This window comes from Watersipora subatra, chromosome 1, assembly GCF_963576615.1.
Source record: "Watersipora subatra chromosome 1, tzWatSuba1.1, whole genome shotgun sequence".
In the NCBI taxonomy this organism is placed as follows: domain Eukaryota; kingdom Metazoa; phylum Bryozoa; class Gymnolaemata; order Cheilostomatida; family Watersiporidae; genus Watersipora; species Watersipora subatra.
The window spans coordinates 42,170,243-42,195,083 of record NC_088708.1 but is presented as its reverse complement, the minus strand read 5'-3'; the positions used below and the strand labels follow the sequence as shown (position 1 = coordinate 42,195,083).

The 24,841-nt window shown below is 35.1% G+C and overlaps 1 protein-coding gene across 1 annotated transcript in view; it reads right to left on the bottom strand.

Annotated features, from left to right (window-relative positions):
- LOC137393981 (voltage-dependent calcium channel subunit alpha-2/delta-1-like) overlaps positions 1-24,765 on the bottom strand; it is a 41,316-nt gene extending 16,551 nt beyond the window's left edge. Inside the window, exons 1-12 of the mRNA XM_068080700.1 lie at positions 24,715-24,765; positions 23,710-23,948; positions 21,921-22,225; positions 20,719-20,871; positions 16,464-16,628; positions 13,875-14,006; positions 12,988-13,116; positions 10,901-11,022; positions 9,396-9,564; positions 7,566-7,748; positions 4,895-5,039; positions 3,549-3,776 (exon numbers count right to left, since the gene is read on the bottom strand). Coding sequence (XP_067936801.1) covers positions 3,549-3,776; positions 4,895-5,039; positions 7,566-7,748; positions 9,396-9,564; positions 10,901-11,022; positions 12,988-13,116; positions 13,875-14,006; positions 16,464-16,628; positions 20,719-20,871; positions 21,921-22,225; positions 23,710-23,868 — 1,890 coding nt within the window. The 5' untranslated portion in view covers positions 23,869-23,948; positions 24,715-24,765. The remainder of the gene's footprint in view (positions 1-3,548; positions 3,777-4,894; positions 5,040-7,565; positions 7,749-9,395; positions 9,565-10,900; positions 11,023-12,987; positions 13,117-13,874; positions 14,007-16,463; positions 16,629-20,718; positions 20,872-21,920; positions 22,226-23,709; positions 23,949-24,714) is intronic.
- Between the last annotated feature and the right edge of the window lie 76 nt (positions 24,766-24,841).

Below are 24,841 nucleotides of genomic sequence, written 5' to 3'. Positions count from 1 at the left end.
TAAATAACTTAAACAAATTAGATAAATTTTACATTTATTTAAAAGCTATCTATTATATTATTTATATATTTATGCATGATATTAAGGACTATTTGCATTTTTTAGTACTTTCTTGATTGGGCTCAATTTTGAGTTTACAAGCAAATAAAATAAAAGCATTCTTTAATAAATAAACTGGTAAACTTGTCTAATGCAGAGACTTTTCGAAACTTGTCATTTCTTAAATGAAATGTACATATATTCTATTGGTGTCAGTTGGTGTCTTGCTAACATGAGAAATGGGTTTTTCAAGGTCGGCATCATATCTATAGAAGAATACAGCTCTTAGATCTCTTGTTTGATGTATCAGAAATTATCCAAATATCTAGAGAGAAACTAAAGTGTGCTGAGACTTTGCTTGCGTGGCACCTTCTTGAGCTGTTATTATTATTAGTTGAGTAATACTCAGTGTAGTGCCTGCCGTAGTTTCCACTTTAAATTGTGTTAAATAATTTTTTGATATAGCAGACTAGCATGAATAGGCAGATTTATAGTTATAGAATACAATTTTTAATACAAACTCATATCATGCCCGGCACATGAAATCTTGAAAGATTACTGTGAGATGTTTTAGTTTTCTAAATTATGTTTCTATGGTTTATAGCAAGAGATTTTAAATAGCTAATGACAGTCTCTAAAGCGGTTACAATAAATTAGGGAACCTCATGGGTATTTAAAAAACAACACATCCTTCACCACAAATAGCATAGAAATTGAATAACAAATTACATTACAATGAAACTGGCTCTTTCCACAGAAACAGAATGGTAGTTATATTGTCAATTACTACTATGTATGTAATCAACTCAATCATATAAACTCCTAATCTTAGAGCAGATAAGATAGCTAACATGCTATTCCTGAAGTGATCACTGCTATTGGGACCAATCCCTTTTGGGAACAATTATACATTAAGGGGAGACAATCTGCAAATGATAAGTATTTCACAGTTACAGTGATTCAATAGCTTCAGAAGATAAAATCACAGTTAAATTCTAATCAGACTATAACATAAATTACATTGTAATGTCACATTTAACAGAGATAAAGTGAGAGCTCAATACCTCATTTATTAATTCTCAATAACATATTATTCATAGAACTTAGCAGTTGGTTCCGGTTCATTAGGAACAGCTAATATACCACCAATCACTAAAGAAAGTTGTGATAGGCCTTAACCTCTTCAACAGAGAAGGTAAAAGTGAACTCTGTGATACCAATGATATACAGCCCCCAAGGATAGCCGACGGCTATCATATGGGCGGGGTTTAATGATGGAGCTCTGTTAGGATTGTGCTAGCCTGGGTTTCGGAGCAAACACAACTCTCGCGGGGCGGTCGCGTTGCCTTATTAGGTTTTGGAAAACACGACTCGCTGTTATCGTTTCATTAGTTCATTCAGTCAGTAGACTCCGTGGTTCACAATAGCAAACCTTGAATTTCTACAATGTAGGGGTGATACCTAACCAAAATAATGGATCCATGCAAAATAAAACATTTCAAATTACCTACCTTTAGTAATTTTAAAATTGGTAAAGGTCATAGTATATGCTTAAAGTTGAATATAATTTACCCGAACAACGGCCTTTTTTTCCTAGTTTTTGATTAATATTTTGCCACCCTTAAAGAATAGAGAAAGCATAATATTATTATGCTTTATTAGTTATCTTGAGGTGTTGACTGATGTTCTAAAAAAAGAATCAAGGAGATTGACCCCCTAGAAGCTGAGATATAGACAGCCAAACACAGGTCTATCTAATAAAGAATCAGAGGAAAACCCTTCGAAAATCCCGAAAACTGTGACGTATAAAATCGACTTAATGGTCATGTGCCGGAGTTGCGCACCCTTACCGCCGTTACTTATAATGATTGTTTTGGCTACGAGATGTGAAACGCTTCTCGTGATAGTAAATAATTTACATACTAGCTCTGGTTTCTCAGGAAAATCATCCAAACATTGTGTGGTAAAGGCATTTGCCCACAACCCCTCGCCATGATTTTTTAAAGCAGAAGAGCAGATTTTGACTATTGTGCTTCAAATTTTAACTCGATCTCCACGGATATACTCCGAAGATCATCTGTTCAACGAACGGCGTGTGTATAGTCTATATGCGATATCCGCGATTGCAGTTTGTTTAGAATAAGAAATAGGAATGGGACTTTTTGTTCCTTCATCATTTTTCTACTGTGTATCTACTGCAGCATTCAGTTGATTTTCATGATTATCGTCACTATTAACAGACTGGAAGTTTACTACAGCCATAATCTTAAAAAGACTAACTTGACCGTGCTGCTCTTGCTATAAGAAAAGAAAACGATAACTTTTGCTTTGATTTTTCTATTGATCTATTATCTTATCTATGATTATTTTTTATGATTTATATAATATTCATAATGCATATTATACAAAATAATAATATAACTGCGTATAGAATAAATGATGTAACTAATATAATTTGTAGAAAATTCCAAATGATAACCGAGATTGATGATTGATTTAATTGATTCTATTTATTAGCTATAGTTAAAAAATCTGAACAACTCTAAAGATGAGTCTGAATAGGGAAGCTAAGTAGGAGAACAACAAAACTGAGCTGAACTAGCAAGATAGCGAAATGTTGCGAAATAATAGATGCGTGTAATTATTTTATGCTAAAACTAATCTACACGTCAGAGGGACTGGTTCGGAATTCTAGGAGCGATGATTGTTAGGCCCAATTTGATTGTTCTATACTTCCAGGGATTAAACCAATTAAAACGCCGTGATTGTTATAGGAGAGCGCATTAGTTGGCTTAATTGACCAATGACACACAAGTCGATTTCATACGTCATATATTGATGATTACTAAAACACTTTTGTTTTTTGGTAGACCTGTGTTTGGCTGGCTATATCTCAGCTTCTGGTTGGTCAATCTCCTTGATTCTTTTTTTAGAACATCAGTCAACACCTCAAGATGAATAATAAAGCATAATAATATTATGCTTTCTCTATTCTTTAATATAAAATGACAAAGTCTTTCATCGTTTTCACATAGTTTTACCTGGCCAATAAGATGGGACAGTAGGCAAAGCTGTGCAGTGTAGTTTTTATACTCAACATCTAAATACAAAACCAAATTTTGGCTATTTTATGATTGTGACTATTAATACCACGAATGCTTGCGAATGGCAACTGACTGATCATAATGGTGACGATATTGGGATACTATATTTTTTGACAACAAAATGAATTTAACAGATAAGTAAAATAACCACTATAGTTCATAATATTTGTAAATTTACAAGGGGCTTTATTCAGCATATTTGTTTGTTCGGGTGCCGTGTTCGGGTTCATCCCAACAGAGCTCCATCATTAAACCCCGCCCATATGAGAGCCGTCGACTATCCTTGGGGGCTGTATATCATTGGTGATACCACCTTCATTGATGAAAGCTAAAAGCTCGCCTTACACCAAAAATCCACTCAACATCAAGCCAAACGAGTCTCTGACTAGTGCTTTTGCTACTAACCTGGTCAGTGGGTGATAGAGAAAATGCAAATCCGAATTCCGAATCATTAAGCGCCGCATAAAAGTAAGTGGCAGACACACCGTCCCTGGCGTCTTCCACAAAAACTGAGCCGACAGTTGACCCAGTTCTCATGCCCCGTTCGACTATGGAGAAATTAGTGGGAGCAGTGCCGCCGCTCATTTCCTTTTCTAGTTGGAATATCGGTATAAATATTGGATCTTCTTTGAGCTGAAAAATATAATTGTCCTCTGAATTAGGGGATCACAAGATATGGGCTTACCTACATTAAAACCAGTCAAAAGTGCTAGTCACAATGGCATAGCTGTCACAATGTCATAGCTGCCACGATATCATATCTGTCATAATGGCATAGCTGTCATAACAGCATAGCTGTCCCATCATCACAGCTGTCACAATGGCGTAGCTGCCATAATGGCGTAGCTGTCACAATGGCGTAGCTGCTACAATGGCGTAGCTGCTACAATGGCGTAGCTGCTACAAAGGCGTAGCTCTCACAACGACATAAAAGTGCATGCGCTAGTTAACACCGAGTTATGATAATGTTGAGTATTTTTAAAAAATGCATTATTCACGACAAATGACATCAAAAACACATGGCTAAACCAGTTTATATTGTTTATATTATTTATATATGTAAAAAATAGATTTCAAGTTTTCAAGTTTAAAGAGCCGATACATCTGATAAAAATAAATGATTACCTATTCACAACTTATCTACATGTTTCAGTTTTCATCCATTATGTACTCGTTACTAAAGTGCTAGATAAAAGCTTTCATTATCTTCTAATTCTAATCAATAAGAAGCAGTAGCCTACAGACCATGGAGTGTCACGCAAACCACAAACCAAAATTGCTGCCTATTGTTACACAAACCTGCACTTTCGTCAGCTTGAAAAGTTACTCTCTCCAACAATAGAGGTGCCAATGATAAAAACGTACTGTACATACATACATATATATATATATTACTAGTTGTGCTATCAGGCGTTGCCCGGGTAATAAAAAAGTCTTTGGACAGAAAATTGATTTGTATTTAACATATACCAACATTTCCCATTCTAACTTTCAAACTACATATCATGAGAGAAGTGTTTTGTGTAGTTGAAATAAATTAAGAGAAAAATAAAAACAACTGTAAAGTTTTTAAAACTTTGTCAAACTGTAATTTTCAAGTGATTAGCCATTGCCTCATTGCCCCATTGCCTACATTGTTGTCCAGCTACAGCTATTCTAATAATAGCTATAGCCGGAATGACAGACAGATATATGACATACAGACATACTTTGAGAAATATATATAGATAATTGAAAATGTGGCAACGTACATTACTGCTAGGTTTCATCAACGGATGGAAGATGGTCTCACCATCCTTATTGACAAGGAAGGAATATACAGAGCCCCACTGGTAGCGTGCCAACTTGAACTCTATTTCATCGAGAGTGCAGTCAACACCAACCACCCCAATCACTCTGCAGCAAAAAATTGAATATAGTGAATAGCATATTATACAGCAGGTGCATATGATACAAATCCCAGTGTAACAGAGTAACTAACTGTAGATGATACAAATCCCAGTGTAACAGGGTAACAGAGTAACTAAATATAACTAAATTCCCAGGATGTCAGAGTAACTACCGTACTTTTCGGACTATTAGCCGCTACTTTTTTCTGATGTTTGGAGCCATGCGGCTTATACAAGAGTGTGGCTATTCTGTGGTTTTTTCTTTCACCGCTAGGGCGCATTAACCAGAATCTCCGGTTAGTTATCTCCGGCACATTCGGAACAGTGCCTAACGACACTGTTCCGTTTTAACTAGCAAAGTTGCTGCCGTGTTAAAAATCACTATTCTGAGTTCTGCGGCCTATGTATTGTTTTATAACATTTTTTTTAAAATAAAGCAGATGCGGCTTATATAGGGTATTGTTAATAGTCCGAAAAATACTGTAAATATGATACAAGTCCCAGGGTGTCAGAGTAATTAGCCGTATTTATATATAAAGCTCAATGTTTGTCTGTCATTCGTCTGTCCAGTTATAGTGATAAAGTTTTAGCAATGAAAAATCACCTTCGAAATAGATTTTAACTTGTGACATTTAAATTACAAGTCTACTAACAAGCGCATGTAACTACAAGGCTAAGATGTTCTGATCATTTCCATCGCTTTTACCATATGCTGTATATCCTTTTCATGATTGCACACTCTAAATGTGCACTTTTTATTATTAATTACTATCACCTTTTGAATTTGCTACTTTTTTGAAATATTGTTAAAAGCTAATTTTTTTACTATTACTTCTTTTTTAATTTGTAGTTCTCAAATATGCCATTACAGTCATATTTCTGGTTTCGGTGAATCTGCTACAGCTGAAAGCTTTTCAAGTGGACAATTGTACTATCTGAAGTAGGAATTGCCTCTACATACTCTCTCTGTTCGGTCAGACAATGTATCAGACAAAGAAAGTCCGATATCTCATTTTTACATTGGTACTAGTATCAAGAGGTATTAGTATCGTCCATCAAAACTTTGAATACAATGAGCTGCTGCAACAGTAGCCTTTTTTATACGCACACTTCCGTGTACTCATTGTTTATTTTTTCTTTTAATTCATTTGAACATAAAAACACTTTTTTCATGATATGAAGTTTAAAAGTTAGAATGACAAATGTTGTATAATTTGTTAAATAAAAATAGGTGTTCTGCGCAAAGACTTTTTCATTACTCATGCAATGCCAGGCATTCATCTAGTATATCATACAAATCACAAGGTAGAATGGTTATATAGAATGTATATATGAACATAGCACAGCTGTTATACATAAATCAGGGTAGCATTGTAGCTATATATAATGCAAGTGCCAGGATAGCACAGCAGTCAACATGATGCGGACCACAGGGTAGCACTCTAGCTATATACAATGATTACAGCAAAACCTCGCTATATATGATGATTACAGTCAAACCCCGCTTCTTTGGATTACACCTCCCGGTGCTTTCAATTGTCCTGGTCTGAACGACTTTTCAGTGTGGCCGCATTTGTCTGAAGACCAAAAACTTTTTGACCGATAGGTGGCATCATGACAACTCTCGCGCATGCAGCGCCTGTCAGTGTTTATAAGCGATTCTGGAAGAATTGGTGTCCTTACATTAAATTAATTTACCCACCCTTTATCGCTTTTGATACGCGATAGCAGATGAACTATGAGCCTCGATCCATAGCAAGTCCAGATAAGATAACGACCTTGATGTTATTAAATGTTATGCTACAAACCTGGAAATTTATAAATTATAAAATAATAATGTATCAGATGTTATAAATATTCAAAAACAAGTTACATAAACAATGTTTACAATACTTGCATAAACACTGAAATACAAACTTTAAAATAATTATTTAGTACCATTTAGCTTCTTGGCCTCAGCTACTAGTTGCAATCCAATTGTTGCTTTCAGTTCAACTCATTTCGGCTTCTTCTGGTTTTTCAACACCTTCCCAGCGTTCTGACCTGAAATCTTTTTTCTTCATCGCTGAACCAGGCGATATTAGCGCTCCAACAAAATTTTTAGTAAAGCAAAAACTTTTAAGTGTAGCCATCTTTAATAATTTTCACATAAAGAGAAACATTTAGCAAGGCGTAAAGCTTGCAAAAATATTAAATATATTTAAATATGGTTAACAATAAATATTAGCCTTAAAATAGTAGTACAGATCATATCACAATTACTCAAGCCGATTAGTTGTTATATAACAAATTTCTAAATAACGAAAAGGATTTAAAAAGAGTAGCCTATATAAAAGTTAATCCACACGGGGATTTTCAATTTTGGGACTTTTTCAATGTCTAGACAAGGCTCAGTCTGTATTAGTATAAACAAATAAGGATCGACTGTATACGAGAAAATTAATTTGTGCAAAGTGGAACCTCTGTTAAACTACAAGCTTGCCTTATTTTCTCTTATCTCTAGTAGCAAGTTGAAGTCAAAAACCATTCCTACCTATCAATGTCAGTGCTGAATATAGGTATGGCATGTGTAACCATTACTCCCAGTCCACCCATGTCCAAATACGGGGATGTCCACAGTCCAAACTCAGCTCTCACATTTGTTGAAAGAAAGCTGAAGTAGTTGCTCATCTCAGATATTAAGTTCTCACCAGAAAGTAACTTCTTCATACTTCCTCTGTAAATAACAGTAATACAACAGCTGAGCCTTTACAATGCTAGTCATGCAGTCATAAATGAGTTACATGATAGTTACAGTCATAGATGAGTTACATGATAGTTAGTCATAGATGAGTTACATGATAGTTACAGTCATAGATGAGTTACATGATAGTTACAGTCACAGATGAGTTACATGATAGTTACAGTCACAGATGAGTTACATGATAGTTACAGTCATAGATGAGTTACATGATAGTTACAGTCATAGATGAGTTACATGATAGTTACAGTCATAAATGAGTTACATGATAGTTAGTCATAGATGAGTTACATGATAATTACAGTCATAAATGAGGTACATGATAGTTACAGTCATAAATGAGTTACATGATAGCTACAGTCATAGATGAGTGACATGATAGTTACAGTCATAAATGAAGTACATGATAGTTACAGTCATAAATGAGTTACATGATAGTTACAGTCACATATGAGTTACATGATAGTTACAGTCATAGATGAGTTACATGATAGTTACAGTCATAGATGAGTTACATGATAGTTACAGTCATAAATGAGTTACATGATAGCTACAGTCATAAATGAGTTACATGATAGTTACAGTCATAGATGAGTTACATGATAGTTACAGTCATAAATGAGTTACATGATAGTTACAGTCATAGATGAGTTACATGATAGTTACAGTCATAGATGAGTTACATGATAGTTACAGTCATAGATGAGTTACATGATAGTTACAGTCATAAATGAGTTACATGATAGTTACAGTCATAGATGAGTTACATGATAGTTACAGTCATAGATGAGTTACATGATAGTTACAGTCATAAATGAGGTACATGATAGTTACAGTCATAGATGAGTTACATGATAGTTACAGTCATAAATGAGTTACAAGATAGTTACAGTCATAAATGAGTTACATGATAGTTACAGTCATAGATGAGTTACATGATAGTTACAGTCATAGATGAGTGACATGATAGTTACAGTCATAAATGAAGTACATGATAGTTACAGTCATAAATGAGTTACATGACAGTTAAAGTCACTGTTTGTCACAAACAGAAATCAGGATAAATGCTTTTAATATACTAGTTTTAAAAACAACAAAAGGTTGATTTAAGTAGATATAGGTTCCACATAAGATCTATGTGATGTCATCTCTATACAAAGTTCTATTTATGATTCATAATATGCCAACTGTAAATAAACACTTTCATATACATGTATATTGTATAAAAATCTCCCAATCAAATTGACAACTTGTATATATCGTATCACACATCCAAATTTCTGTATAAGTTATGCAGGTTTCATATAGAACTTACATATATGTTTCATAAAGAAGCCTTGATAGCTTGCTTCTAGGCTACCCCCTTGATAGCTTGCTTCTAGGCTACCCCCTTGATAGCTTGCTTCTAGGCTACCCCCTTGATAGCTTGCTTCTAGGCTACCCCCTTGATAGCTTGCTTCTAGGCTACCACCATTCCAATAGTTGCAACAGTTTAACCAAATGACATTGAATTTATACACGATAAATCTGCAGAAAACCGATATCGAAATATTTGAAGTTTTTTAATCTAAAAACAAACAGGCTGGTACTAATGCTAAGCTCGTACCAGTACAAACAACACACCTGTTCTCACATGCCAGCTTGCCTGGGAAAGACTCTCCATCATCTTTTGTAAGATAACTGAATATCCTTGTAGCTGTTTGTGGGTTCTTCTGCTTAACGAGATCCCAAGTCTTAGTCCAGTTGTACTTGCAGACTGGCCCGGGTACATAGCCACTCCTAGTGTAGTAGCCTGTCCAATGAAGCAAGACGCATGTCTACTCCACAAAACAACTGTACTGATAATAACAGAAAATCGAACATCGCCATCTAGTTTCTATGATAGCTCTATGCCTTGACAAATTGTCTGTCATCCATAAAATCATGAAAAAAATAATAGGGGAGGCAACTCTTGAGAGCGATTGGATATTTTGACCTCAAAGGTGTAGTACAAAAACTCACATCAACCAAAAATGACAACCTTCAATAATATAGCCAGTAGCATAACGTGGATGATTGCTCACACTTTCTATGTTTGATATAGCCAAAGTATACTGTACAGACAAACATCTACATGCAAACTTTCACTGTTCTTGGATTTGCTTCACAAGCACCAGCACATATGGGATTGGATAATTTCATGATAATTGTTTAAAAAACTTACAAAAACACCTAACCAATGCCATAGCTTATTTTGCTTTTACGGGTAACTATGGTATTTGTTAAGTGTTAACACGCGCTTATCATGCACTGCAATGAAATGTAATAAAAGCTCTTGCCTAATAAATCAACATGAAAAAATAATTAACAAAAAGAGTTTGGTGATAACAGCTTTACCTCAGACATGGCAGTGTAAGAACTCTAAGTGTAAGAACGGAAGTGTAAGAACCATGCATCGGTTCGGTGGCAGAAGTGGTGATAGAGATGCATTTTTACTCAGCTTTTAAGCAGCTTTACCTTATATGAACTTTCTGTTACTACAACCCACAATTCACTATCCCGACTCCTCAATGCTATTAGATTACCAACTTTTAAAACACTTTTGTTCAACTCATTTAATATTTCTTGATTCCTGTCTGTTCATTTTTTTCTTTTTGACACGTAACGAAAAAACATCATTTTGTCAATGATTATCAATGTCAATAAAGAGTTATAAATATAGTCCTTATATTTGTTTTTTCTCAGTAATTCAATTTTTTTTACTTCAACTTTCCACCTCTTCACTTTAATTTATAGAACTTTGAACTGTATTAGCTGGAAACTAGCTTGAATGCGGAGTCTAATATTTGGTCATATGTTGGAAAATTCAAATATTTATAGGTTAAGGTGAGAATAACTCAAGGTCTGACTGCTTACAGAGATGTTCCATGTTCAGCACATGTCAAAATATGCAGGAGTGAACCGTTACTATACCTGAGAACATCTCTAAGAATCATCAAACATTGTCAGCATGATGCACTGAGTGTAATGGTGGTTTAACAAGTTGAGAATATTTAAATCAGAAGACTAAAAAATCAATTCTTTTAACAGCTGTAAACATCTGTTGAAGATTTTAGTCCTTTATAAATATATTCTCGATGCTTACAAACCTGGTCCACAACGAACACTCTCCCCATCCGTGTCCTTTCCATCAGTGATAAGGACAATTAGAGACTGACAACCCGTACGAGAGGTGCCATGTAGAAGCTTGAAAGCCACCTCAAACCCTTTCCTGTAAATAAACATCATTCATTCATTCAAAAGCAAGAGGAGCAGATTGTTCATGAATGATCCGCTAGCAAAAGTCTAGAAATAGAAAATGATGAACAAGCCAAGTTAACAACCTACAAATTAAAGGCGGTATTCTGTAAGAGAAAACATACCGATGCAGTGAGATATATGCTTGAAGTTCTGATGGCCTGAGCAAATATGAACTAAAAGCCACCTAGAATAGCCCAAGTGTTACTATTAACAAATGAGATCTCTGTTTTTGTTTATATATATTAAAAACACACTAACACAGCAATTTTTATTTTAAATTCCCACACATATACACCAACAACGGAGAGAGGAACCAATTATCACAAAGAAAATGATTTTAGAAATCTTTAATTAGAATGTTAGTGTTAAATGTCAAGATCAACACGGCCAGCACAGAGTTGGAATTTCAGTCTATATAAAAACCACAAACTCCGCATTTTTTTGGCTTGACCATTGCTCTCTCCATTTTAATATCGAGCAAGTTTAGATTAGCAGCACAACATAAGCAACAGCCAAAGAACACAAAAAATTTTAAAACGAGAGTAAGAATTAAAACTGTTTAAAAATCCAAACGCTCTTCTCTAGTTCAGATGATTTCAACTAAACTTCAAAATTTACTTTCATTGAGTTTGTCCCTCGGATAAGATGAGGGGAACTCAATATATACCTGGGAACTTTAAAGGAAGTATAACTCCAACTGTACATCACAGCTACTGTAACAAACATACACATGTCGGAGCTGTGAACCTCTGCAAATAATTGGGCAGTCAAATGAAGAATAATACAAGTGTGTTCAGATGCAAGCAATCCTAGATAATCCTACATTGAGACAAGTTGGAGACAAAATAGTGAGTCCACTAATAGCCTCAGCTAGAGATGCCCCGATTCTAAATTCACCAGCCGATTCAGATACCGATCCGATATACCGATCCTAATTGAAAAATAATCCGATTCAGATCTTTTGTGTTGCATAGATAGTAGCTCATTTTATTATGCAAATACAAACATAATGCAAAGAAAACATGAATATTATTGTATTTATTTGTTTGCTATTATGGAAAAAATATATACATATTCACATACTGACATACCGTGCATGTAGTAACAAAACAGTCCATGTTTCTTGTAATTTGTAAATAAAGGTAATTACTGTTAGTGGTACAGTTCTATCTGTAATAACGAAGTCCCTCTTCTATTGTTGGATGAACTGCTGTGTCTGTACAAGTTTAGAGCAAATCAATGTTTCTTTTAAAAACCGTTAGTGATTCAATTATCTCAGTAAGACGTCTCTTTTCTTCCATCATTATCAATGTAGCCGAGCGTACTGAAGGGGGATTCCCTTGCAACAGATATTGGAGGACAGGCTACATACCGATACGCCACTGGGGTTACCGTTTTTTGTACAATACAAACGATCCATTGTATCGTCAGGATCAAGAGAGTGATGGATAACTTTATGCGTCGACTGTTTAAATTACTTTCGTAATGCTAGTAAATAGAAATATTACACTGCGTTCTTGTTTCCCACTTTTGTTATCTTGTTCGTGATTGCTTGCAATAAAACCTATCGCTGTAATTGGGAAATACCACACTTTTTGTTTACGTTCTGGCTAAAAAGTTTCCTTCGCTGTGTTGATCAGGCTATAGACATGAAATAAATTGTGTGGCAGGCCTGAAATTCATTAAGTAAAAGTAAGAAGCTTACAGCTGATGATGTTTTATTAGTATAGCAGGCTAAAATACAGTTTTCTGCTAAATGGTTGATCTGTAAAAAGTATCGGAAGGTTCAGATTTTTTAAGAAAAGATCGGCCGATACCGATTCAGATACTTGACACTCATATCGGCACCGATACCGATTCCGATACCAAAATCGGGGCAACTCTAGCCTCAGCGTCCACGAAGCTTCAACCTTACCAAAGACATCCTACCACTTACTCTAGTTCACTGGTGCCCATAGGCTCGAGGTTGTCAATCTTCTCAATAAGATCCTTGCGATGGGCATTTGTGGCAGCAACAAGCTTGTCTTGTTGACAGCTCAGCACATCTGTTGAATAGGCCTTCCATCTGCAAGCAAACTTGCTCATCATTGGAGAATTGTACAAACACATACCATGGACTGAAGGTGCAAACATATACTCATCATTGACCGTAAACATTTGAAGGTTAATTGGCTGATTGTGTAACACCCACACAAGTCATTGGCCGATGGCAAAGATAGTTGGATAAATTTATGCTCGATCTGCAGTGTTATAAAACATGCTGTATGTTATAATGTTATAACATGTTGTAATAGTATTGGCATCTTTAACATAGATTGAACAACCTTCAATTTCAGAGAGCTCACACTAGGTAATTTGGAAACCATCTTTTGTAGTTAAATAATTTATGTACAATTAGATGTAATCTGACATGCGATTCATGTGGTTACACGTGTGATTCATGTGGTTACACATGTGACTCCAGTGGCTACACATGCGATTCACTTGTTTACACACATGATTCATATGTTTACACATGTGATTCATGTGCTTACATGTGTGATTCACGTGGTTACACATAACAATTCATATGGTTACAAATGTGATTCCCGTGTTTACACATGGGATTCACATGCTTACACACGTGATTCATATGGTTACACATGTGATTCACATGCTTAAACTTGTGATTCATATGGTTACACATGTGATTCATAAGCCAATCTTTAACTTCTGGTGTTGCTCAGCAGAATTGCATACACAACAGACAGTTGAAATAATTATTAATCCTCAGGACATTCATTTTCTACTAAATACAAATTTAGAAGAGAAAGAGCTACTCACTTGCCAACCTCATCCCAGTGACTCGCGCGTGCACAGATCACATTTACATAATCCTGCTTAGTTAGTGTGTTTATAACAATCTTAGCCACTGCCTGGGCGATTACAAACTTGCCATCATCTATCATCGATAAACTAAAATATAAGACGCAATGTCAGATGTCGTATTTTTGGTAAGCTCATATTATGCCAATATCTGTGGTGCGTAACATTATAGCATTATATACATTATATATAATTATATATACATGTATATATTATTAATGCATTTGCTAACATCATACATTTATTACTGGCTTTCAAATACATGTAAACACCAAATAATACATAAGAACTGTTCCTAACATCTACAATATTTATGCTGGTTTTCTCTGAGAGCAGTAGGCCTCGGCTAACACAATGCGAATGATCGCTACAACCCGTTTAGGGGCGCTTTAAAAATGCTGTTGCTCCAGTAGTTATACCACAAATTGTCATACCCATAAGAATACAATTCAAACGTTTAGTAAATACAGTTTTTCAAAGAGTACTGAACACTAGCATGAATGTGGGCCCACAAGTGTAGACTTTGTCGCTTGCTTTCTTCCGCAGCACAATTACAATATCTCAATTATGTGCTTGTAATCATGGTGAGCGGTAAAGCAAAAAAAATGCTGAGTGTTAACCTGCTCCCAATTGGCTGCCTGGTTTCTTCTCACGCCTCTTAATCAGGGACAGTTCTCATTAAAATGCCTATACAGTACATGTACATCATATTAAATACGCAGATATATTATCTTCCATGTAGGCAATTGACCAGACCTACAGCCGCTGATGCTAGAGTCTGTAAGATAACTCTACAATATGTAATGGAAACACTTTCCATCTCAATGGCTGATAAATACTCAAGTCTTGCTTTTTCTTATGACACAAACAATGTGCATACTTATATGTGCCTCTATTTATCAAAATACATGTACTCTAGAGATCACTGCACCCTGCGATTTCAGTTATTTAATATGGAAATGTCTTTTGGCTTTCCTGTCTGATTTCCATTTGTCTAGCTTATTTCGCTAGCAACAAAAAATGGAGATTAAAGTAATGTTTCAATAGCTTATGTGCAGACCATTGACCCATACCAACGCATCAGTGATTGGCTGAAATAGTTTTTTCCGACGAACATAGTCTTTATTCCATTATATTCATTTTCAGTGCAAACTAGTATAATTTAAGATTGGTTTTTGAACGACAACAACGATGCATCACCCACTATTTATGTGTGTATGAAAATATTTGCACTGGTAACAGATATATGAAGGCCTCTCTTGTAAATAGAATCCGTTCATGAAATCTTTCAGATAATTGTTAAGGTAATTAAATCTGTTACATCCTTTTTTTACAATTTAATTTGTGTCTTGAATGCAAAATATATTTGCATTTTTTGTACTTTTATTTGTAGTGTTTTTATCATTAGTGCGTAGGGATTTTTTCTTGAGCAAAAAGGTTATGTGCAACAAAAAAACAACAATATAAATACTCGTAGCTCCACAAACCATATCAATATCACAAAATGTTGATAACCCATATGAAATAATAAATATGCTGCCAATGTTTTGATAAAGGTACAAAAAATCAGCAAAATGTCCATGGCATTCACATTACTCCGGCATATTCTTATTGGTCAATCTATTTGTCAAGTATTGCCTAGCAGAGTTATGTGTGTAGCCACTGCAAGTATCTACATTACTCATCCACTAGGCCCTTAAGGAAGTGCTACAGCGACAAAGTCTACAAACCGCTTATGTTGTCAAGGAAAGACAACTTGCTTTTAACTAAAGATAATTTCCTTCAGTATACATGTATAATTATTCAGCATGCCTGCATGAACATAAAGTTTTGTCATTACAGTCATTTAGCTGAAAATCTACTTGACTATCAATGGGTATGTTGTCATTCTAATTCTTCAGATATGCATAGGAATTTGTATCTCTAATGCGTTGCTGTCTATCAAAAAAGCAATATTATATTAATACTAACGAGATTCCTTTCACTTTTAATCCAAGCCCGCAGCTCGAGTGAAGATTTTCAACACAAAATGCTATGCTACTTTCATGACAACAATCCATGAATGCATTCATAGAGGGCAATTGTCCCTATAGCGTATGATGGCGCACTCATCAGTTTCTTATTAGATGGGTGTTTTAGAGGGTGGCACAGAGCATGTGCGTGTGAAGCTTGGATGGAATCGGTCAATAAATATGGAAACACACAGCGGTTATGCAGACTAACGGACTGAAATACAGACAATGAAAAGGGGGATTTATAATCTTCCAATTTTAGCTGCAATAAAAAGGTGAAAAAAGCTAAATTTTTCATCATGTTTGCGTATTTGCATAAAATGCGTAGCCTATAATCGGTCTGGTATATATCCAACCCGTATAAAGTTACTAAAATTCCGGTGTCACATCTACTTCAATGCTACCAGCAATTCGATGTCTTGACCACATCTGAGTAAATACTGGTCTGATGACATGAAGTGTCCACATGACAAGGTTGAAATCCTTTGTTGAAAACACTTAATTCCTACTTCTCTCTATCACTGACAAGTAATACCTGCAATCGAGGATTATAACGACGTCCTTTGGTCCGCTAGTTGCAGCGATGTACCAGGGCCTCAGTCTAGGGTCATAATCATTGTAGAACCCAGCAAAGTTGGTGTCCCATTCCCTTCCAGGGTAGAGTCTAAATACCCCAGCGGTTGAGCCATAGTACTGCCATCTGGCAACAAAACTTGATTATCAGATCTTACTTGATTATCAGATCTTACTTGATTATCAGATCTTACTGGAAGAAGAGACAACACAGATGATGATATACTGATGTACTCTACTTGAAGAGGAGACAACACAGATGATGATATACTGATGTACTCTTACTTGAAGAGGAGACAACAGAGATGATGATATACTGATGTACTCTTACTTGAAGAGGAGACAACAGAGATGATGATATACTGATGTACTCTTACTTGAAGAGGAGACAACAGAGATGATGATATACTGATGTACTCTTACTTGAAGAGGAGACAACAGAGATGATGATATACTGATGTACTCTTACTTGAAGAGGAGACAACAGAGATGATGATATACTGATGTACTCTTACTTGAAGAGGAGACAACAGAGATGATGATATACTGATGTACTCTTACTTGAAGAGGAGACAACAGAGATGATGATATACTGATGTACTCTTACTTGAAGAGGAGACAACAGAGATGATGATATACTGATGTACTCTTACTTGAAGAGGAGACAACAGAGATGATGATATACTGATGTATTATTACTTGAAGAGGAGACAACACAGTCGATGATATACTGATGTACTCTACTTGAAGAGGAGACAACACAGATGATGATATACTGATGTACTCTTACTTGAAGAGGAGACAACAGAGATGATGATATACTGATGTACTCTTACTTGAAATGGAGACAACACACATGATGATATAGCTGTACCTACTCTTATTTCTCCTCTCTCATAAGAGGCTTTTGGTTGACATTGTATCGAATACTTCTCCGAAATTAAAAAAAAAATTCTGTTCAATATAAAACCTGAGTTTAAATGTTCGTCAAATTTCCAAGTCATGGCTATGCAGTCTGCCATGCCTGGTGTCAGAGTAGGATATTTGGGTGAGTCGTAGGGAATTGAACTACTTTCAGTTATGTAACTTATATTATATATGAATTACTCCTAGCAATGCAGCAATTTTCTTCTTATTAAGTAAATAATTAAAACGATATCAAGTGTTATACAGCTGAATGGTTCATATAGTGGGTGACATCAGGACAACTATATACAAGTTAGTGAAAGATGTTTATAAAGTAATGACAACTATATACAAGTTAGTGAAAGATGTTTATAAAGTAATGACAACTATATACAAGTTATTGAGATATGTCTATAAACCAATGAAAACTGCATGCAAGTTAGTGAGAGATATCTATAAAGCCTTTTTAAGAATAATCAGAATAACCAATCAGCTAAACAGTGAACCAACAGTATTAGTTGAAATTATTATCTGCTGTGACTACCTCATGTAAATTAGATTCTTTAATTCAATCAGCCAGCAATCTCGATATCCAATCAAATGAGAGTTAATACACTGCCTGTGTTATAGTAAGCATTCTACTGTCAAACAAGTTGTTAAACTCTGAGAAATATAAGTATCAGACAAGCTTATGGATTGCTGTGAAACGTAAACAAATGTTCCCATCTACATGAGAATCTTTCAATATATGACATCACATTCGGGCAAATATTTGTCTCATTTTACAATATATGACATTAAAATTCTCAAAACATAGCAATTTTGTAAAAAGAAAACTTCTAGAAACTAAAAATATAATAATATGTAAATTACATCAATTTAAACTCTACTGTAGGTTTGAGTAGGTCGCATAACGAATTTTTGGACTTCCACCATTAAAGAATAGAGAAAGCATAATATTATTATGCTTTATTATTTATCTTGAGGTGTGGAATGGTGTTTTAAAAAAAGAATCAAGGAGATTGACCAACCAGAAGCTGAGATATAGCCAGCCAAACATAGGTCTACCAAAAAACATAAGTGTTTTGGTAATCCTCATATTAGCATAAAAATATGACGTATGAAATCGACTTGTGTGCCATTGGTCAATCAAGCCAACTAATGCGCGCTCCTATAACAATCACGACGGTTTAATTGGTTTAATCGTAGAAAGAATAGACTAATCAAATTGGGCCTAACAATCATTGCTCCAAAAATTCCGAACCAGTCCCTCTGACGTGTAGATTAGTTTTAGCATGAAATAATTACACGCATCTATGATCAGTTCAGTAAGTAATATATTAAATGATAAGATATGAACTTCAGCATAAGTATCTGCATAGTATTTTCTTCAATCAATCATCAATCGCGATTATCATTTGGAATTTTCTACAAATTATATTAATTACATCGTTAATTCTATACAAAGGTATATTATTATTTTGTATAATATGCATTATGATTATATTAATTAATCATAAAAAACAATTATAGATAACATAGACAGAAGAATCAAATCAAAAGTTGTTTTCTTTTCTTACGACAAGAGCAGCACGGTCAAGTTATTCTTTTCAAAAATATGGCTGTAGTGAACTTACAGTTTAATTAACAGTGACAATAATCCTAAAAATCAGATAAATGCTGCAGTAGGTACAAAGATGAAGAAGGAACAAAGATTTACACCCGCGTGTCTTATTCGACTGGTAAACAAACTGCGAATAGCGGATATTGTAAATTATAGACCGGCATAGGCTATACACGCGCCGTTTGTTCAACAGACGATCTTCGGTGCATATAGAGTTGAAGTTTGAGGCACAATAATCAAAATATCCTCTTCTGTTTTGACAAATCATGGCAGGGGGTTGTGGGCAGTTGCCTTAACCACACAATGTTTGCTTGATTTTTTTGAGAAACCAAAGCTTGTCTGTAAATTATTTACTACCGCGAGAAGCGTTTCGCATCTCACAGCCTAAAACAATCAGTATACGCAATGGAGGTAAGGGAGCGCAACTCCGGCACATATCCAATAAGTCGATTTTATACGTCACAACTTTTGGGGTTTTCGAGGGGTTTTTCCTCCGATTCGTTTTTAGGTAGACCTATGTTTGGCTGGCTATATCTCAGCTTCTGGTTGGTCAATCTCCTTGATTCTTTTTTTAAAACACCAGTCAACACCTCAAGATAAATAATAAAGCATAATAATATTATGCTTTCTCTATTCTTTAAATGTACGCATGCTGAGCCTATGCGTCCATCAACGTGTGTCTCTGATGTAAACAAATGATAATAACCACTTTCAGTGGTTAATTTTTTAGATTTAATTGAAGCTTTTCAATAGGTTTACATAACGCACTTGCTTTAATGTTATATAAAATTACTTGAAGGATTTATCACTTTTTTAAGTTATTGAATAAATTAAACAAAATGCAATGTATTCTTCTAAGAAATTTTTTTCCAACTCCTGACAGTTTTGACGTACAAACTAAGACATACAATTAGCTTTATATTCCGAGGTGTGACTATATATAAATTGGCAGTAAGTTTTGAGGAAGCCAACACGCAGACGGCTGTTATGTCTATTAAAATATATTGGAAGTGTTCTTTTTTAAATTAGAAAAAAGTTCAATCAAGATTTAAAACTTATCATGGACTAAAGACGGATTATTATAACATAGCAAGATAAATTTTCACTCTTTCTAAGACAGAGTTCAGCCAGTTAAATGGCTGGCTACATACACCCATGTTTGGCACCAAAGCTGGCACTCATTTGCTCGACATACGTTTCCGATGACATCGACGAAAAGTACAACATTTTGGTGTTCTTTTGAAACAATTATTGTTTTACCGGCTAACAATGGTAAAACGCTATCTAGAGTGATAAGACTGCTAGTGTCATAATTCTTTGAGCGATGAATTAAAATAAAAAAGGTCAATTGTTTTGTCCAATATTAAGTTACTATTAAAGACTAGCGAGCGCTTATAAACTTTGTAAGAAAAGCAACAACGTGCTTAGCTGTAGCATCAGAATGTTCCTCGCTGGAGACCTTATGAAAATGTACTGCCTTTAAACATCAACCAGTGTAGCTATGGCTTACAGTAAGTTTCTTTTGTAAAACTATAAAAAACTCACAAAATCATACTTTCATAAGAATTGCTTTTGATTATCATAATCATGTGAGGAAAGCGGTTCCATGATCAACAGCAACAGAGCAACAAGTAATTTTGTATGACAAGGAGATAAAAATGATCAACTTATACACATAGATGCCTACCTCATAGTAGAGTCTTGCTCTAGGTTGCTGGTAAACAAATCATTGAGTCCGGCTGAGAAACTTACGGCATCTACGGTTAGTTTGATGTTACGTGGAACTTCATCTGATATCTTTACAGTAGAGTTGGCCTTTGTAATGTGCTTCCGGAACTTTCTGCACAAGATAAACAAGGCCTCTTAGTTTGTGGACCAAATTTTACTATTTCATAAAAAATGAAAAGATGTTATTAACATGCTAATAAATGTTTTTGTCTTAAATATATGAAAATGAGCACGAATTGGAATCAGCTGCGCAGTTGAGGAAGTTAATAAGAACTGAGTCTTGCTAACACGAGTATGAGTGACAAAGAGTGAACTAGATATATTATACATGTGGAAGGAATACAAATATCGGAGGAATCAGTTGAGAGACCATAAGGCAGTTGGGCTGATGCAGACAGTTGAGGGCAAGTAAGGCTATACTATAAGTATTTGCCTTGGAGGAGAAGCTTACATTAAATCAATATCTATACTGGCCTGTTAATGACTCCGAGTAGAGCCTTTTCACTGGGTCATGCTCCTCACCCATTCATAATATTACTATGTTTACAGCAAGTACAGCACTACTATTATAGTCGCTAACAGCTCGTAATGCCTATTTAATAGCTATGTTCATGTTAGCCTAAATCTAGATGATTTGAAGATATTTATAAAGCTAATTTGTTGCCCTCCCCTCTCCAATCCAAATAATTCACAGTTCTCAGTTAAACAAACCCCTACTCCCTCTCTGCGTAGGTTCCAGAAAACTTTGTTGCCTTCTCGGAACAACTGATATTAGCATGCAGTGATAGAGAGACAACTGATATTAGCATGCAGTGATAGAGAGACAACTGATATTAGCATGCAGTGATAGAGAGACTCGGAACAACTGATATTAGCATGCAGTGATAGAGAGACAACTGATATTAGCATGCAGTGATAGAGAGACAACTGATATTAGCATGCAGTGATAGAGAGACAACTGATATTAGCATGCAGTGATAGAGAGACAACTGATATTAGCATGCAGTGATAGAGAGACAACTGATATTAGCATGCAGTGATAGAGAGACAACTGATATTAGCATGCAGTGATAGAGAGACAACTGATATTAGCATGCAGTGATAGACAAGCAAATAGCCAATGATATTATAAATCACACGAAGAGTAAGTGAATGACTCACGAGTCAAATAATAAGGTCTCATCTCGCAGCGTCGTAGGGACATCGCTGTCAAGGTACACGGAAGAGGGCAGCTGATCCAGGGTAGTTGGATGGACTGCTGACGCATTGGCCCGCTGCCTCTCATCATACAGCTCTCCGATCTTTGTTGCCAGCTTCTCGGCAGCAGATTTCTTCTTTGCGAAATATCCGCTAAGCTCGTTACGAACCTCATTGACAATGTGAGTACCATTCTTCTTCTCATATGTGTAGTTGGCGGTGTCGAGTAGACGCTGTGTCTTGTCCCTCATAATGCCATCACTGGCAAGCTGGTAGCCAAAATAAAATGTCTAATCAGTCAAAGATATACTGTTTGTAAAGAAATTAAATAATGGTTTTATTATTGCCAGTCCAGATGGAGGCTTGCATCCAGCAACACACACGTGGAGCAACTCTTCTAGCGATGGCCCTGACAGCGCACAATCAACTAAAGAAGCACCCAATAATATTTGCAAGTAGATATTTTAGCTTTTGTTGATGTATAGTAGTACACCAACTAAAATCAAGTGGGCTTTTGAACTCTATAATGCCCTGGGAATGTTATGCATATCATGTAGGTAAACACGATATCTGAATGTTCCTTGCATAACAGTTACTCAGAAAACTTCTAACTTTTCCATGAATTGACATTTTACTGCCCCTAGTAACAGCACAACTACTCCATGATGAGTACACTGAGAATCTTTACACGAATTGATAACAGTGAGAGTGAAGTGGATAAGATGTCACTATTTAATACATATAGCTATATCATGATAATAGTATGAGGTAATCAACGTAATGGTTCCCGTAAGTCACTTACATGACTAAGAAAAACAGTCCTATAACTACTTTGCGCTTTTCACGGACTTACTACTAAAAGGGATTCGATTCTGTCACCAGAGCACCTCACTTACCCTGATTTAAACATTACAATTTTTATTTATTACTAATGCATTGGTGAGGTATGGTAGAGGCACAGTATCTGAACATCATCATAGGCATTTCATATCACTTTGGGCCATACATGTAAAGCCTAGAAGCATTGTAAAGGCTGTAAACAAATGTAACCAATACATTTGTGTTTTAATTTTGAGACACAATGATTGATTAACAAAATGAATTGGCAAAACAATATTTGTGCAGGTATGTAAGACACAACTATAGCACATAATATAATCAACTATCCGTAATATTTTCCTACAAAAAAGTCAGCGACCGATGAGAATTATACTTGTTTCCTTTTATTTATTGACTTTAATGTTGCCTTTACAATGCAACTAAACAAACACAAATTGATGCTGTTTCTCTTAATATTGTATTGGGCTGAACCATCCTTAATAACAAGGGAGTGTTGGCTGTTTTAGAATGGTATTTGATGAATTTTGATAAATTTCACAACTTTCAACTACCAGTGATTTGTTTTGTTGCTGTCATTTAATGCAACAAAACAAAAGTTTACTAAACCTATACATATAATATCTGCTTTAGAGAAAAGTTCAAGTGCTGATTTTATATTTCTGAATGTGAGGTAGTAATAATATACATGCATCTATTAAGGCTTCAATACAATGGTGCTTTATTACAGCACCGATATTGAGACATCAAGCAGTAATAAGGTTTTGATTTTCAAATGATAGCTGATCTTTTCTTACTCATAACGACTGTTTGACTAAATATTTTTGACAAAAATTGCCAATGGAGAGCTAACATTGCTACATTTAAAGCCTGCATAAAGATTAATAAGCCTGCATAAAGCTTAGTAGTTTCCTACCTGCGAGATATAGTTCTGTATCATAATAGCCCAGTTCTGAACATCGCCAGTGAGTGAACCAGTAACACTTTCAGGCTGATAGGAAGGAGAATAGTAACAAGAGCCGTGCAACACAAACAGCAGCATCAGCAACACCACAGGACGGAGGAGAGAAGTCATTATTAACTTGATAATTAAAACATTCCAGAGGCACAAAGCATCAGCCTCTAACCTTCAAAGATATATTCTGCTTGGCGAATCTACAAACAATGAACATATACAATATTACTTAAGCAATGTAGGATCATAGGGCTGACAATTGACAACTCTTACTGTCTACAATTAAGCATTATGATATATTTTAAACAGCTCTAACTAGACACATTAATGTATATAAACACTTAATTATTACTACATTAATAATAACCACTTGCTGCTCACAAACAGAAATAGACAAGCTATTTTTATACTGTCATCACAAATTGCATAATCCACAAAAATATCAGGTACAAAGAACTGTAACTCATCATTTGATATTCTATGACCACATCATTCCGACTCACGATTGTACATGTACATTCTCTTTAACCTAGTAATCAGTGGCTACCTTGTTTATTTTTATTCATCCTAACCATAAAAAGTTCCCTGATCAAAAGCTATCAGTAAAAATTTAAGCAATAGTAATAGGAGCCTGCTTTTGCTAGCCAAGTGTTATGATAAATTACATCTGTAGAACAGAATCAAGAAGTCAAAGATTAAGAAAAATAAAACAGACGTTCAGAATTTAAAACGCCGCTTAAACACATAAATTCTTTACTTTTTACTGAGAATGAATTTGTTGTGAGTGTTTTTATGCAAATTATATTTAAAATTAAGATCTCCATAAACTAGGAATGTAGTTCCCTACAAAAAAAGAGTCAATTTACAAACTATCACATAGCTTTGTCAGTTTGAAACTAAAATTGGTCGAATTTGTATTTGTTAGTTAGTTAACAAGTGAAAGTGCAACATTTAAAAAGAACTAACTTTGTAATAATTAGAAATAAATACAAATTGCAATAGCTCCTTCAATATACGTTCCTTACTACATTACAATGGACGTATTAAGTTATTTACATACTGTATATACATAAATATATGCGTGTATATCAGC